Genomic DNA, 18,173 nt, shown 5'->3' with positions numbered 1-18,173 from the left:
TCTGAACGCACGAACAAAACTGAGGTATTTGGACATAAATATGGAGTATTTCGAACAAAAAGAACATTTCTTGTGGATGTAGCAGTCCTGGGAGTGCATTCTGACGAAGATCAGCAGGTAAGAGAATATTTATAATACTAATTCTGAGTTTAGTTGACTCCAGAACTTGGCGGGTAACTGTATAGCTTGCTTTGACGGCTGAGCTCTGTACTCAGAATATTGAAAAATGTGCTTCGCCGAAAAGCTATTTTAAAATCTGACACAGCGGTTGCATTAAGGAATAGTATATCTATAATTCTTTCAATAACTGTTGTAAAGTTTATCAACGTTTATGATGAGTATTTCTGTAAATTGATGTGCACATTCACCAAAAGTTTTGGTGGGAATACATTTTCTGAACATCACGTGTCAATGTAAAATGGGGTTTTTGGATATAAATATGAACTTTATCGAGCAAAACATACATGTATTGTGTAACATGAAGTCCTATGAGTGCCATCTGATGAAGATCATCAAAGGTTAGTGAATATTTTAGCTGTATTTTTGTTTTTTGTGATGCATGTCCTTGCTTGGAAAATGGCTGTGTGGTTTTTCTTGTGAAGTTTATGTCCTAACATAATCTAATTTTATGCTTTCGCCGTAAAGTCTTTTTGAAATCGGACAATGTGGTTAGATTAACGAGAAGTTTATCTTTAAGATGGTGTAAAATAGTTGATTGTTTGAGAAAATGAAATTATGAGATTTTTGCTGTTTTGTATTTTGCGACATGCTATTTCACTGGCTGTTGAATAGTGTGTCCCGCAGGTGGGACGGTCACGTCCCACCTAGCCCAGAGAAGTTAACATTGTCCAATTGGTTTGACATTGGCAATGTTCTCAAATAGTTCAGAGAATTTTCTTCTGTGGGAATTTCAGTACTTCAGCATAACGTTTCCTACAGGTTTTCTCATAGTTCAATTTAAAGTCATGTGTTGATGCCATGCTATGTTGACTTAGGTCTCTCTTTATGTAGTGTTGTCTCTCTTGTCGTCGTGTGTTTTGTCCTATATTTTTTATTTTTAATCCCAGGCCCCCGTCCCAGCAGGAGGCCTTTTGCCTTTTGGTAGGCCGTCATTGTAAATAAGAATTTGTTCTTAACTGACTTGCCTAGTTAAATTACGGTTAAATAAAAAATTAATTAAAAACATTGTTTTGAGAAGGTTAAGAAAACCTTCCATAAAAACCACAAGAAAACTTTAACATTCAGAGAACGTCTAAGAATGTTATTTAAAAACATTCTCAGCACGCCAACAAAACTCTATCCTCTATCTTGTTTGGTGTCTTCAGTTCTCTTGGCAGAGCTACTAATTGGTTAATTAATGAATTATGGGGTCTGTTTGAATAGACTAAAATCAACAGCTTTGTATGAGTTTTAAAAGAAAACATGTCATGCTAGCTCCATCGTGGTGTTGTAGTAGACTAATTCCATGGATAGAGAACAGAAGATCAGAGGTTTGAATCTCACTGATGCTGTGCCACAATAAAAGCGGAATGTGAGAAATGTTCTCAGAACCTCCCTGCAACCAAAAAAATGAACGTTCCCAGAACAGTCAACATTTTCTCTTCCTTTCTCAGAACCTTTAAACAAAACAAAAAAACATTCAGTTTTACTGGTCTTGAAAGTTATGTATTCGTTCCGAGAACCAATGGGAAACCAAAAACGTACGTTCCCACAACTTCGAAGGAACCAAATGTGCTAGCTGGGTGTAGATCAGCAGTGTAGCTGTAGGCCAAGGTTAGCAGGGAGCTACGCAACTCAAATGAGTACAGCTGCGGGCTAATTTCACTGTCTCGTGAAAAGAGAAAGAGACAAAGCCAATTCTCTGAGGAGAACCATGCGTTTGTCTGCCAGCTGGCCACAACTGGGCTTAAGTTCTACCACCACAATGAGGCAATTACTATTTTACTGTTATAAACACAATGATGCAATTACTGTTTTACTGTTTTAAGGGGGATTTAAACCAACATGGCAGCAAATCAACAAAAACACTTTTCCTCCAGCCCAATGAAAAGACATGTTAATGACTCTGTGTTTGTATGACTAAACTCAATACTGTTTCTCAGGCCTACTGAGACCCGTTTTAGGGTGTGGGATTCCATTTTTTAATAGAATTTATTTGGGTCAAAAACAAGATGTACAATGTATTCCCAGAGGATAGCACTTAAAGTATTAATTAATTAAAATACTTGTTTCCAAAGTGGTCCTCGATCAATGGTAAAAACAAAACATTTAGTGATTAAAAGACAAGACAAAATTACAAAACAACCACGTTAATGATAATACCCAGATAGAACCCAGCTAGCAGATAACGTTCTGAGAACCATTTGTTTCTTAGAGCTTGGTGAGAGCGTGGTTGTCCTAATGGTTATTATGTATAACATTTTCCGACAATGTTCTGAAGAACTATGTTTCTTTGGTGGGAATTTCAGTACTTTAGCATTACATTTTCTACAGCTTTCGTCATTGTTCTATTTAAAGTAATGTTCTCAAATTGTTCCGAGAACGTTAACAATGTTCTTCTGTGGGAATTTCAGTACTTCAACATAAAGTTTGTTACAGGTTTCCTCATGGTTCTATTTAAAGTCATTTTCAGAGAACATTAAGAAAACTTTCCATTAAAACCACAGAAAACATTTGTAATGTTCGAAGGATGTTCTAAGAATCTTCTATAAAAACATATACATTCCGTTCTCAGCGCCAACAAAACTTTTATCTTCATAAGTGTGTTCAGGTGTGTTGGCTACGCCCACTAATTGGCCACACCTGATTTTAACTAATTCCATGGAGAGAGAACAGAACATTATAGATTCAAATCTCACTGACTCTGTGCCAAATAAAAAATGTGTTTTTATGATTTAATGCGTTTCTGATTTGGAGATCAAATCAATTAAATTAAGCTAGCAGTGTTATTAAAAGTCTTATTGAAACATGTCAAATTGTTATTTAATTACCTTCAAATAACCTATAATATCCATTATCAGAACGTTAATAAAACCACCAAGGATTACTTTCAGGGAACCAATAGTAAAACGTTCTCAAGTCCTGACTGCAACTTAAAAATGTACGTTCCCAGAACAGGCAAAGTTTTACCGGTCAGGACACTTATGACTTCATTCCCAGAAGCAATGGGAAACCAAAAAAAAACATACGTTCCCACAACTTCCTAGGAACCAAATATGTTAGCTGGGAATACTCACAGCAGTCCGGGTTGTAAATGTGATTTATTGGGGATAACACTGCAGGGAGGGAAAATCACAATGTGGCTTATCGGTGTCCCCAGATTGTCTGTGTTGATCGCCTTACAAACCCCATTCATTGCTGTTGGAAAAATGAATACCATAGTTCCACTGGCACTTGAATAAATGTGCTTATGTTTTCCTGAAACACATCATAGGGAGGTACAGAGAAGATACACCTTTAAGTTAAGGTACAATGGGGAATTTGAACAATGGCTCAATTTAATGAAGACCTACTGTATATCAGATAAGTTGCTATTTATGGCTTCATTCTTTATAATGGAGGCTGCTTTTTGAGCCTTTGTGATTTACATTTTTATTAGGATCCCCATTAGCTGACGCCATGATTTCAGCTTATCTTCCTTAGGGTCCAACATAGAACTAAAAAGACATTAAACACAATTACAATTTATCTTTTTAATGCATTATAAAACATTTAACAAATAGACAGTCGATCAATGGCAAAGAGTATCAAGTAATGGTATGTTAGCTAAAGAGGCTAGTTCTCAGGCTATCATTCACTTGTTACCCTTAATTTACATTGTTGACACCAGACTCTTAACTCTTCCCTTACCTTATGTCGACTCCCACCACTGAGGTTGTGGTTTGCACATTTGGGAATAAGAATCATTAGTGTCAACAATTTGTAGAAAATATGAAACTAATAGCTTGATGAGTTGTTTTTGTTGATCCAGCTTTGCTGACTTTTTGGCACTCAGAATGAGGTAAATTGCGAAAAGGGATTTTTTTGTTATTGCTGAACCGCCCCTTCATTTACCATGCTCTACAGAGCGTGAATGGGGATAAATATTCGATACAGACCAGTAAAAGGCTATTCATGGCCCTTTATATTGTATTTTCTTAAGGTCAAACAATAAAAAACTCAAATGGAATTCCAGTTCTAAGGAAGGAAGGGCTTCAGGAGCAGACAGGAAGGGAGACGGGGTTGGACTGCTCCATGGAAACCAAGCGACCATGGCAACAGAAGTTTGCTCGAAAGGCCCTGCGATATTACAAACTTCAATTAAATTCAGTTCACTTTTGAAGTGTGATGGTTTTTACTACGCTATTTATTGCAACAGCTCCATTAGCAAAGGCAACAAATCCACCCAAACCAACCCTCAAAGCAGGCTTTGATCAACAATGGCAAGGACAAACTACTATATGTTTGAAAGAAAAAATGAAGACACCTTGAATACTGTAGATGTGCACTGTATATCTCATCTAATGAATAGAATAGTGGCTCTAGTCTTTGAGGGCTGACAAGGACAGGTCCATAAATCTAAAAGGTGATTTTCAGGTGTGGGCTTTTAAATTATTAACTTCCAGACAGCGACAACATTCATCATGCTGTGAAGACTGGAAATGTGATTCTGCACAAGAATCCATAAAATATCATTTTAATGCTAAATTATTTCAAAGAAATAACTTTATTATAAATCATTTTGGAACATTGTGCTACTGAGGTCACATCCCCCCTTCTGACATCTTGGAGAGAAAATAGCCTGTTATTGTGCAACACTTAGCAAATCCAACAACACTTAGCAAACCCACCAACACTTAGCAAACCCACCAACACTTAGCAAACCCACCAACACTTAGCAAACCCACCAACACTTAGCAAACCCACCTAACACTTAGCATACCCGCTTAGCAAACCCACTAACACTTAGCAAATCCAATTAGCAAATCCACCAACTCTTTGCATACACACTTAGCAAACCCACTAACACTTAGCAAATCCACTTAGCAAACCCACTTAGCAAACCCACCAACACTTAGCAAACCCACCAACACTTAGCATACCCACCAACACTTAGCAAACCCACTTAGCAAACCCACCAACACTTAGCAAACCCACCTAACACTTAGCATACCCGCTGAGCAAACCCACTAACACTTAGCATACCCACTTAGCAAACCCACCAACACTTAGCAAACCCACCAACACTTAGCAAACCCACCTAACACTTAGCAAACCCACCAACACTTAGCAAACCCGCCAACACTTAGCAAATCCACTTAGCAAACCCACTTAGCAAACCCACTTAGCAAACCCACCAACACTTAGCAAACCCACCAACACTTAGCAAACCCACCTAACACTTAGCATACCCGCTTAGCAAACCCACTAACACTTAGTAAATCCAATTAGCAAATCCACCAACTCTTTGCATACACACTTAGCAAACCCACTAACACTTAGCAAATCCACTTAGTAAACCCACTTAGCAAACCCACCAACACTTAGCAAACCCACCAACACTTAGCAAATCCACTTAGCAAACCCACTTAGCAAACCCACCAACACTTTGCATACCCACCTAACACTTAGCAAACCAGCTTAGCAAACCCACTTAACCTCTATGGGCTAGGGGGCAGTATTGAGAATTTTGGAAAAAATATGTGCCCATTTTTAACTGCCTCCTACACCAACTCAGAAGCTAGAATATGCATATTAGGTTTGGATAGAAAACACCCTAAAGTTTCTAAAACTGTTTGAATGGTGTCTGTGAGTATAACAGAACTCCTATGGCAGGCAAAAACCTGAGAAGGTTTCATGCAGGAAGTACCCTGTCTGACAAGGTGTTGTTGTTCTTGCTTCTGTTTATTGAAGAGTCAGGATCTTAGCTGTAACGTGACAATTCCTAGGGCTCCAATAGGCTCTCAGAGCCCGGGAAAAACCTGAACGATGACGAGGCAGCCTCAGGCTGAAACACAGAATCCCCTTTTCCAAGTGTCCCATCAGAGGACAATAGAATTAGGCGTGTGCGCGATTCGACCCCGTGCTGTATTTTCCTTCGGCTGTTTAGCTAATTGCAGATTCCCGGTCGGAATATTATCGCTTTTCTACGAGATAAATTGCATTAAAATTGATTTTAAACAGCGGTTGACATGCTTCGAAGTACGGTAATGGAATATTTAGAATTTTTTCGTCACATTCTGTGCCATGCGCACGACCGTGATTTACCATTGGGATAGTGTCTAGAACGCACGAACAAAACGCAGCTGTTTGGATATAACGATGGATTATTTGGGACCAAACCTACATTTGTTATTGAAGTAGAAGTCCTGGGAGTGCATTCTGACGAAGAACAGGAAAGGTAAGACCATTTTTCTTATAGGAAATGTGATTTTGGTGAAGGCTAAACTTGCCGGGTGTCTAAATAGCTAGCCCGTGATGGCTGGGCTATGTACTTAGAATATTGCAAAATGTGCTTCATCCGAAAAGCTATTTTAAAATCGGACATATCGAGTGCATAGAGGAGTAATGTATCTATAATTCTTAAAATAATTGTTATGCTTTTTGTGAACGTTTATCGTGAGTAATTTAGCAAATTGTTAGTAAATTCCCCGGAAGTTTGCGGGGGGTATGCTTTTTCTGAACGTCACATGCTAATGTAAAAAGCTGGTTTTTGATATAAATATGAACTTGATTGAACAGACATGCATGTATTGTATAACATAATGTCCTAGGTGTGTCATCTGATGAAGATCATAAAAGGTTAGTGCTGCATTTAGCTGTGGTTAGGGTTTTTGTGACATTATATGCTAGCTTGAAAAATGGGTGTCTGATTATTTCTGGCTGGGCACTCTCCTGACATAATCTAATGTTTTGCTTTCGTTGTAAAGCCTTTTTGAAATCGGACAGTGTGGTTAGATTAACGAGAGTCTTGTCTTTAAATAGCTGTGAAATAGTCATATGTTTGAGAAATTGAAGTAATAGTATTTCAAACGTTTTAAAAATCGCGCCACAGGATTCAACTGGCTGTTACGTAGGTGGGACGAATTCGTCCCGCCGGTCCCATAGAGGTTAACACTTAGCATACCCACTTAGCAAACCCACCAACATGCGAAAGTAACAAAAATAAGAATCAACAAATGGTTGTATAGGGTACATATAAAATATAAATGAAATAATTATCTATTTTTATTTTATTTATTCAGTTTGATCAGCTTATGTTCATAGCTATCAGTTTTTACCTAAGCATACACAAATCAACGTAGTCTCAGTGCAATTTGTATTATTCTGTACAAAAATCTGTGACACTCCATTTAGTTTGAGATGTTATGTTACTTTAGGTTACATTATGAATGGCATAGCGGTCGTACAATATAAAATGAATTAGAGGACGTAGAGTATCATACGTCTTACCCAATCGTACAATAGCATACGAATTGGAAGATGTAATTTATCATATGTCTTGGAGGATGTATAGTATTGCACGTCTTTATCTGAGACCAGGTTGCTTGTTGCGCTGTAACAACAAAGGAGAATTACTGGGAGAATTGATGAACTAATGACAAAGGTTAGGAGAACTAAAATGCCAAAAGTTAGGTGAATTTATGTAGCAGGTTGGGTGGATTAGGTTAAGTTTAGAATAAGGGCTAGGGGTAAAATGCTACAGTTGTTCCTGATGCAACTCGAACATGCAACCTTTGGATTACTAGATTGTCGTAGATTACGCTCACCCATCCTCCCCAAACAAAGTCCCTACTTTCTGTCATTTCTGTCTCAGAAATTCGTAAAGTATGTTTCATATGGCTCTGAGGTCAGGCTGGTATCTGAAACTCTTGATATAACTGTTAAAAATACTTTATAGTTGACCACTCTCTCAAGTGCTGTTACTGTGAAGTGTAAACGTCTAGGAGCAACAACGGCTCAGCCGTGAAGTGGTAGGCCGCACACAGCTGCACAAAAGCCTAAGATCACCATGCGCTATGCCAAACGTCGGCTGGAGTGGTGTAAAGCTTGTTGCCATTGGACTGTGGAGCAGTGGAAACGCGTTATCTGGAGTGATGAATCACGCTTCATCATCTGGCAGTCTGACAGACGAATCTGGGTTTGGCGGTTACCAGGAGAACGCTACCTGCCCCAATGCATAGTGCCAACTGTTAAGTTTGGTAGAGGAGGAATAATGGTCTTGGGGCTGTTTTTCATGGTTCCAGTGAAGGGAAATCTTAACGCTACAACGTACAATGACATTGTATATGATTCTGGGCTTCCAACTTTGTTGCAACTTTCCTGTTTCAGCATGACAATGTGGCTGAATGGACACAAGTCCCCACAGCAATGTTCCAACATCTAGTGGAAAGCCTTCCCAGAAGAGTGGAGACTGTTATAGCAGCAAAAGGTGGGGACCAACTCCATATTAACGGCAATGATTTTAGAATGAGATGTTCGGACGAGCAGGTGTCCACATACTTTTGGTCATGTAGAGTACCTTGTGTTTGACCATCCTCAAAAGGTGGCACAAATTTAAACAGAATTTGATATCCTCAATTGCCATCAGCTTTTGATATATGGAAATTGGATTTTGGGAGTAGATTTTAACTTATTTAGATGTGGTTTGGGGATCAGCATAGGCTAAAGTACAGGAAGGGAATATGCAAAAGGCGTCGTTAGTGAGGCAGGAAAAAAATATCATACACGGGAGGATTAATGTGGAGACAATCACAAAGACAGGTGAGACAGATCAGGGTGTGACATAAGTATTCAGACCTTTTACTCAGTACTTTGTTGAAGCACCTTTGGCAGCGATTACAGCCTTGAGTCGTCTTGGGTATGATGCTACAAGTTTGGCACACCTGTTTTTGGGGAGTTTGTCCCATTCGTCTCTGCAGATCCTCTCAAGCTCTGTCAGGTTGGATGGGGAGCATCGCTGCACAGCTATTTTCAGGTCTCTCAAGAGATTCTCGATCAGGTTCAAGTCCAGGCTCTGGCTGGGATACTCAAGGATAATCCACTCCTACATTGTCTTGGCAGTGTGCTTAGGGCTATTTTCCTATTGGAAGGTAAACATTTGCCCCAGTCTGAGGTCCTGAGTGCTCTGGATCAGGTTTTCATCAAGGATCTCTCTGTACTTTGCTCCGTTCATCTTTCCCTCAATCCTGACTAGTCTCCCAGTCCCTGCCGCTGAAAAACATCCCCACAGCATTGATGCTGCCACCATCATGCTTCACTGTAGAGATCGTGGCAGGTTTCCTCCAGACGTGACGCTTAGAATTCAGACATGACGCTTGGCTAAAGAGTTCAATCTTGGTTTTATCAGACCAGAGAATCTGGACTCAGATTTCATGAGATCTGAGTCCTTTAGGAGACTTTTGGCAATCTCCAAGCGGGCTGTCATGTGCCTTTTACTGAGGAGTGGCTTCTGTCTGGCCACTCTACCATAAAGGCCTGATTGATGGAGTGTTGCAGAGATGGTTGTCCTTCTGGAAGGTTCTCCCATCTCCACAGAGAAACTCTGGAGCTCTGTCAAAGTGACCATTGGGTTCTTGGTCACCTCCCTGACCAAGGCCCTTCTCCCCTGATTGCTCAGTTTGGCCGGGTGGCCAGCTCTAGGAAGGGTCTTGGTGGTTCTAAACTTCTTCCATTTGAGTTTGATGGAGGCCACTGTGTTCTTGGGGACCTTCAATGCTGCAGACATTTTTTGGTACCCTTCCCCAGATCTGTGCCTTGACACAATCCTGTCTCGGAGCTCTACAGAGAATTCCTTTGACCTCATGGCTTGGTTTTTGCTCTGATATGCACTGTCAACTGTGGGACCTTTATATAGACAGGTGTGTGCCTTTCCAAATCATGTCCAATCAGTTGAATTTACCACAGGTGGACTCCAAGTTGTAGAAACATCAAGGATGATCAATGGAAACAGGATGCACCTGAGCTCAATTTCGAGTCTCAAAGCAAAGTGTCTGAATACTTCTGTAAAAAAGGTATTTCTATTTATTATTAATACATTTGCAAAAATAAATAAAAAACTGTTTTTGCCTTGCCATTATGGGGTATTTGTGTTTAGATTGATGAGAATTGTTATTTATTTAATCTATTTTAGAATAAGGCTGTACCGTAAAATGTGGGAAAAGTCAATGGGTCTGAATACTTTCCGAATGCCCTGTACATTCACTGTCAATGTCACGACTTCCTCCACCAAAGGGTCAACTGTGGGATCATGTATAGACAGGTGTGTTCCATAATTATATTAAAACAATCCTGGATCTGGGGCCCCACTTTGGCCAACCCATTCTAAATGTTCTGGACACGCCATTGGGTAAATCTAACTGGTAGAGAGGATGTGTTATGAATAGGAAATAACCCAGAGCCTTGTGGACCTCTAGCGATAATATCTCATTTAAATCTGTGTGGTCATTAACCCAGCCCTGGATTTGTCGCATTCCGACGCAGTAATTAATTTGTTAAAAAAAAAGACGTGTTTTAACGCTGGTCAGGTGACCTATCGGGGTAGACAGTGGACATCTGGCCACTCAACAGGAGTGTGTGTGTGTGCGCATGCATGCCTGTGTGTGTGCCTGCATGTGTTGGGGGCTGACGGGGCTAGCCTGGATTGGCCAGGGTGTTACATGATGCGTAAGAAATGTGTTTAATTCTGTTATGCAAGTGTAGAGCATTACGCACCAGAAGATTCATAAAGACCTGGAGCTGAGGGCATGTAAAGTATAAAAAAAAAACATTTTGTGTCCTTAAGTGTCCTTAAGGTGACAGATCACACAAGTCTTTCAGAATAAACATGCTAATGAGTTGAGAGAACACAAAACAACTGGAAACTTTTCCTCATAGAGAAATGAGGAATGTTACAAACAGGAAATACCCTCTTTATATAGATTTACCCTAACTGTGGTGAGGGTTCCCCCAGGGGGATAAGCGTTTTTGGACAGACAATTTATAATTGCTTTATAATTTATAAATCGGTCTCGTAGATCGATGCGTTGCACACTTTTTGTTTATAATAAATCCCTCCCGCATAAACTTGAATGTATTGTAATGTTTTTAACATTTTATAACTGCCTTAATTTTGCTGGACCCCAGGAAGAGTAGCTGCTGCCTTGGCAGGAACTAATGGGGATCCATAATAAATCCCAGGAAGAGTAGCTGCTGCCTTGGAAGGAACTAACGGGGATCCATAATAATAAACCATAAATAATAAACCCCATAATAACCCCCCCCCCCTTAAAAGATTTAGATGCACTATTGTAAAGTGGTTGTTCCACTGGATATCATAAGGTGAATGCACCAATTTGTAAGTCGCTCTGGATAAGAGCGTCTGCTAAATGACTTAAATGTAAATGTAAATGTAATCCATAATAAACCCCAGGAAGAGTAGCTGCTGCCTTGGCAGGAACTAACGGGGATCCATAATAAACCCCAGGAAGAGTAGCTGCTGCCTTGACAGGAACTAACGGGGATCCATAATAAACCCCAGGAAGAGTAGCTGTTGCCTTGGCAGGAACTAATGGGGATCTTTAATAAACCCCAGGAAGAGTAGCTGCTGCCTTGGCAGGAACTAACGGGGATCCATAATAAACCCCAGGAAGAGTAGCTGCTGCCTTGGCAGGAACTAACAAGGATCCATAATAAACCCCAGGAAGAGTAGCTGCTGCCTTGGAAGGAACTAACGGGGATCCATAATAAACCCCAGGAAGAGTAGCTGCTGCCTTGACAGGAACTAACGGGGATCCATAATAAACCCCAGGAAGAGTAGTTGCTGCCTTGGCAGGAACTAACGGGGATCCATAATAAACCCCAGGAAGAGTAGCTGTTGCCTTGGCAGGAACTAATGGGGATCTTTAATAAACCCCAGGAAGAGTAGCTGCTGCCTTGGCAGGAACTAACGGGGATCCATAATAAACCCCAGGAAGAGTAGCTGCTGCCTTGGCAGGAACTAACGGGGATTCATAATAAACCCCAGGAAGAGTAGCTGCTGCCTTGGCAGGAACTAACGGGGATCCATAATAAACCCCAGGAAGAGTAGCTGCTGCCTTGACAGGAACTAATGGGGATCCATAATAAACCCCAGGAAGAGTAGTTGCTGCCTTGGCAGGAACTAACGGGGATCCATAATAAACCCCAGGAAGAGTAGCTGCTGCCTTGGCAGGAACTAATGGGGATCCATAATAAATCCCAGGAAGAGTAGCTGCTGCCTTGGCAGGAACTAACGGGGATCCATAATAAACCCCAGGAAGAGTAGCTGCTGCCTTGGCAGGAACTAATGGGGATCCATAATAAATCCCAGGAAGAGTAGCTGCTGCCTTGGCAGGAACTAACGGGGATCCATAATAAACCCCAGGAAGAGTAGCTGCTGCCTTGGCAGGAACTAATGGGGATCCATAATAAATCCCAGGAAGGGTAGCTGTTGCCTTGGCAGGAACTAACGGGGATCCATAATAAACCCCAGGAAGAGTAGCTGCTGCCTTGGCAGGAACTAATGGGGATCCATAATAAATCCCAGGAAGGGTAGCTGTTGCCTTGGCAGGAACTAACGGGGATCCATAATAAACCCCAGGGAGAGTAAACCGATCTCTCCTGCTGAGCTGCGATGTCAGGATTCCAGGCATATGAGGGTACAGGGTTGAGCCAGGAGTTGATGGACAGTCGGAAGAGAATTATTTACAATGATGGCCTGGCAAGAATAAATGAATTGGCCTAAATTTAATAGGACAAAAGATGAATAGGCCTACATTTAAAAGGACAATAAATGAATAGGCCTAAATTTAATAGGACCAAAAAAATATTTGCCTAAATTTAATAGGTCAAAAAATGAATAGGCCTAAATTGAATAGGACAAAAAAATGAATAGGCCTAAATTTAATAGGACAAAAAATGAATAGGCCTAGATTTAATAGGCCAATAAATGAATAGGCCTAAGTTTAATAGGCCAATAAATGAATAGGCCTAATCATCTCTGAGCCACCATTTTCTTTCAGACCCATGTCTGTGATCTGTGCTGAGAGAAGGGTTCTTAGAGTAGGCCTATTTCTTTCACATAAGGCCTTTTTAAGGGAATTGCTTTAACAAAAGCCTCCATTTTATCCGCTAAATGCACTACGACGTTGACTGAATACTGAATTCTGTGAGTTTGGGTCAAGTCCAGAAATATGAACGTAGAGATGAATCATACCCATTGAAACATAGAGGCACATGCCTCCTCATCCTATTTTCATTGTAGCTTAAAGATACAGGATGTGATGGCCCATAGCTTTTTTTTTTACACTAAAACAAATCCAATACTTTTTTTTCACGGTTGGATAATTCTACGTTGTTTCCCTTAGAGACATGGCCATCATAAACGTTGCTAAGTGGTTGACTTTGGGTACATGTTGGATTTAGACAGGAAATAGAACATCACCCTAATCCCCCCCCCTCCTTCAGCTGTCTTGGTTTTGACTCACAATAAGACATTAAGATGACTTTGTGACGTATGATTCAGTGTTGTTAAGTGCGTAGGATTGCCTAACACCTCTGCGTGTTCCTGTCCTTCACTGGGCATTGCTTTACGTGTGATAGGACATGTGACCGAGCCAATACTCCACATTTTCACTAAACAATTACAAGCCATCACACAACAAAGGTTTTGCCACACTGAGCAATTTTAACTGAGAGAATACTGACATTATAGTCAGGAAAATTAAAAACACAAATTGAGACTTAACTGTAAACATATGGAAAAACTATTCATAATGCCATCATAATTAAACAATGTTATCGCCATTTTATAAACACCAAGAAAGGTTCACAGAATACCCTCAGATTTTACCACATTATTATCAAAATCACTTTGAATCTTTACCACATTACTATCAAAATCACTTTGAATCTTTATGACATTACCATCAAAATCACTTTGAGTCTTTATGACATTACCATCAAAATCACTTTGAATCTTTATGACATTACCATCAAAATCACTTTGAGTCTTTATGACATTATCATCAAAATCATGCAATTCTGTTAAATCCTTAATGATGTCACTCTCATTAATAAAATGAAATAATGATTTGTCAATCACATTTATATATATATATACGATACCATTCAACAAACATACATTCAACATAAATGAACAGACATTGGGGGGAAAAAATATATTTTTATACAATTGAAAGGGCATACTCACAGTAAGTGAAATGCCATGTGTAGGTTGCATTGTCCATTGGCCAGCATGTCATAATGAAACACTTGCATTTAGAGTCTGCATTAACTGTAATTGAAAATATGTTGTCGGAAGGTCAAACACGTAACCATGGAACAACGGCAACACACCGTGGTTGATTTTTGGCAAAGTCACAACACTGTTGCCGTGACATACAGAAAATGTTCAAAAGTGTTTGTTTACATTTACTTTGTTTACAAACATTGGAGTAAAACAAGCTTATATTTGGGGTTCTGATGGGGTACTACAGCTGAACTAAGCTCATTGGGCATTTATAAGTTATATTCTTCAAGAATCAAATGGGTATATACAAAGTTGGAAGCACAGAATTGTCTAGACTGTCATTGTATGTTGTAGCATTAAGATTTCCCTTCACTGGAACTAAGGGGCCCGAACCATGAAAAACAGCCCCAGATCATGATTCCTCCTCCACCAAACTTTACAGTTGGCACTATGTATTGGGGAAGGTAGCATTTTCATAGCATCTGCCAAACCCAGATTCTTCCGTCGGACTGCCAGATGGTGATGCGTGATTCATCACTCTAAATAACGTATTTCCACTGCTCCAGAGTCCAATGGCAGCGAGCTTTACACCACTCCAGCCGACGCTTGGCATTGCGCATGGTGATCTTAGGCTTGTGTGCGGCTGCTCGGCCGTGGAAACCCATTTCATGAAGCTCCCGACGAACAGTTCTTGTGCTGCTGACGTTGCTTCCAGAGGCAGTTTGGAACTCTGTAGTGAGTGTTGCAACTGAGGACAGACGATTTTTACATGCTACGCGATTCAGCACTCGGCGGTCCCGTTTTGTGAGCTTGTGTGTCCTACCACTTCACGACTGAGCCGTTGTTGCTGCTAGACTTTTCCACTTCACGGTAACAGCACTTACAGTTGACGGGCAGCTCTTGCAGGGCAGAAATTTGACAAACTGACTTGTTAGAAAGGTGGCATCTTACGACAGTGCTGCGTTGAAAGTCACTGAGCCTCTTCAGTACGGCCCATTCTACCTCCAATGTTTGTCTATGGAGATTGCATGGCTTGGGCTAGATTTTATACACCTGTCAGAAACGGGTGTGGCTGAAATAGCCAAATCCACTAATTTTAATGGGTGTCCACATACTTTTGTTAATATAGTCCCCCCCCCAATAGAATGTATGGATCAGCTGCAGATTGCCCCTTCAAGCAACATCTAACCATTATGGCTTGTTCTGAGGCATTGTGTTTGTGCAACCACAGCACAACTGAGAAATGCCCAGGGTAGAAGCACCGTAACGTCACGGACACAAAGCCAATGACCATGGACTCACATTCAGATGGAAGGATAGATTCTTAGTTATTTCATAAATCAGAAGGTCTAGACTGTGTCTGGACATGCACGATGTTAAGTAGAGGACCAGGCAGGCAGATAACATTGACCTAAGACTTTTGTCATTGAGAGAGCGTGGTCTACTCTAGTGCTCAGTGTGGCAGCTCCCACAACACCACAACAATGACACCATTTAGATAACAGAGTCTGTCTTATCCACCCGTTTGAGGGCTTGTTGCATCCCGACGGCGGACAGCTTGCGGTTGATGTTGCGGTAACGGCAGCGCAGCAGGTTGCTGTAGGTGGTCCTCAGGTCCCTGTTGAAGAAGGCGTAGATAAAAGGGTTGAGGAGGGAGTTGGCGTAGCCCAGCCACAACAGGGTCCTCTCCACCCACAAGGGCACACAGCTAGGGCAGTCCGCCCTGCAGATGAAGGGTCTGGCCGTGGACAGTAAGAAGAAAGGCATCCAGCAGACACTGAAGGCCCCTACCACGATTCCCAGGGTGGCTGCTGCCTTCTGCTCCCGCTTGAAGATCGACATGTTCCTCCGGTTGCTCCTCATGAGGCGCGAGAATCGCGTGCACTCCTCCACCTCCCTGTGGAGCCTCAGGGCGGCAGACACACAGTCCACGCTCTCCTCTTCCTCTTCCTGTTCCTGCATGGCTTCCTCCTCTTCCCCCCGCGCCGCCTCCTCCCCGACCCGCGGGAAGCCCGTGATGGTGTGCTTGGCGGCGCTGAGCTTGGCGGCGTGGTAGATGCGGTAGTACATAATGAGCATGACGGATACGGGGATGTAGAACGCCACTGAGGTGGAGTAGATGGTGTAACCAAAGTCCTGGCTGATCAGACACACCTTGTTGTCGTTTACATTCTGAGCCCAGCCGAAGAGGGGGGGCAGGGTGATGGAGGCGGACAGGAGCCACACGGACACCACCATCTTGGCCATGCAACAGCCATTCTGTCTCACAGGGTAGGTCAGAGGCTTGGTTATACCCAGGTACCTCAGAATGGACAACAAATAAGCACGTAATTAATTAGCTGTAAACATAAATGAACTGTTTATACATACAGAACGTATTACTGTAAATACATTTGGTGAACAGCAAGCAACTTCCAAAAGAAAACAAGCACTGGGGAGTTATTCACATCAAAATAACTATAGCAATTATAATAAGATACCTTATAGCAATCTCATTATAATGCAGTCTGCTACTAGGGCTAGGATATCATTCGTTTTAAAGGAGATTGGAATTCCAGAACTCCTGACGTGTTTTTGTTATGTTTATGACAGGGTAGGAGAACATACAGTAGAGGGGACCAGCAGAAATCTGTATAGGGCTCATGAGGGGATCAAACTGCAAGGGGTAAACATATGGTTTTTGGAGGCGAGAGTGCTACCCACTTAATTCACTATGAAAATATCAGTGTTAATTTGTTTTTTAATGATTTATTTTATTTAGTAGCCTACACCAATTTGTGCCAAGCCCGTATGGGCTTATAAGACACGATTTAATCAAAAACATGAAACAAAAAAAATGTAAGACTCAATTAAACAATGAAATGCATAATTAACAATCATAATAAAACGGCTTTCACCTTGTCACAGTACAGAAACAATACGTGTCCTTTATGTGTAGGTAATAGGCGTTGCAATGACACTTACCTGTCTATGCTAATCACGCACAACGTCATTATGGATGCAGTGCAACACATCACGTCCATGGCAATAAAAACATTGCAGAAGACTTGTCCAAAAACCCATTGCCCCCCAATAAGGTCCGTTATACTGACAAACGGCATAACTGCCAGCGCGATGGAAAGGTCGGCGACCGCCAGAGACACGATCAGATAGTTAGACGGCTGCCGCAACTTTTTCACGAAGCACACCGAAATCACCACCAGCAAATTCCCGCAGATAGTAAACAACGTGAGCATGGTGAGAATCGCTCCAATAAATACCTTCTCCACCTGGTCGTAGTTCAGAATTTGCTCAACACACCGAGTGCCATTCTCCATCAGTAGAGTTGAAGACTGCGATGTGGCGGATACTGCCTCCGCCGCCTCTTGCGCAATCTTCAGCAAGTGTGCAACGAGCGTCTCCGAAATCATGTTTGTTGCGCCGGTCTCTTTCGCTTTCTCCATCACATAAGATTTCATGTTGCTGTTGTTGAAAGTTCCATCTGCATCCACGAACATGCCGGTTGGTTTTTAATCCCATGAACTTGCAACCCGGTAAAAGGACATAGTTTCTAGGCGGCCTACGCACAGATGTGCATGTGTGATGTTAAATGACTAATCTGCATCCCCCGCGCAGAGCGCACATTCATAGTAGTCGGAAACACGCAAATTGCTCTATTTTTGAGGACATTACTCATGACGCAAGCGTGTATTAAAAAACCGACTTTTTAAAATGTGTCTCTGTGAACATCTCTGGTCGCCACTGAGACGTACCAGCTCCTGCGGCCAGGTCAATGCAATTATATACGCTAACTGATTGACAAGTGACGTCAGGAACACCTAGAGCGTTGGACTCGTACCAAATGTATTCAAAAAAAATAAATAAAAAAAATAGCAAATGTCTCGCTTATTTATTCAAGACATTATTAAATAAGCATGTCATTATCTGAATAGCCAACCAATCCAAT

At 41.4% G+C, this 18,173-nt stretch overlaps 1 protein-coding gene across 1 annotated transcript; it reads right to left on the bottom strand.

Annotated features, from left to right (window-relative positions):
- Positions 1–15,264: 15,264 nt before the first annotated feature.
- Positions 15,265–17,935, bottom strand: LOC115200870 (5-hydroxytryptamine receptor 7-like). The gene is made up of 2 exons (XM_029763988.1): positions 17,192–17,935; positions 15,265–16,529 (listed from the first exon to the last, which is right to left on the bottom strand). The coding sequence occupies exons 1-2, from the start codon at positions 17,722–17,724 to the stop codon at positions 15,722–15,724; spliced, it is 1,341 nt and encodes a 446-aa protein (XP_029619848.1). The 5' UTR covers positions 17,725–17,935; the 3' UTR covers positions 15,265–15,721.
- Between the last annotated feature and the right edge of the window lie 238 nt (positions 17,936–18,173).

Source organism: Salmo trutta, chromosome 10 (genome assembly GCF_901001165.1).
Source record: "Salmo trutta chromosome 10, fSalTru1.1, whole genome shotgun sequence".
In the NCBI taxonomy this organism is placed as follows: Eukaryota; Metazoa; Chordata; class Actinopteri; order Salmoniformes; family Salmonidae; genus Salmo; species Salmo trutta.
Note: the sequence above shows the minus strand (reverse complement) of the source record. Positions and strands in the feature narration are given on the sequence as shown.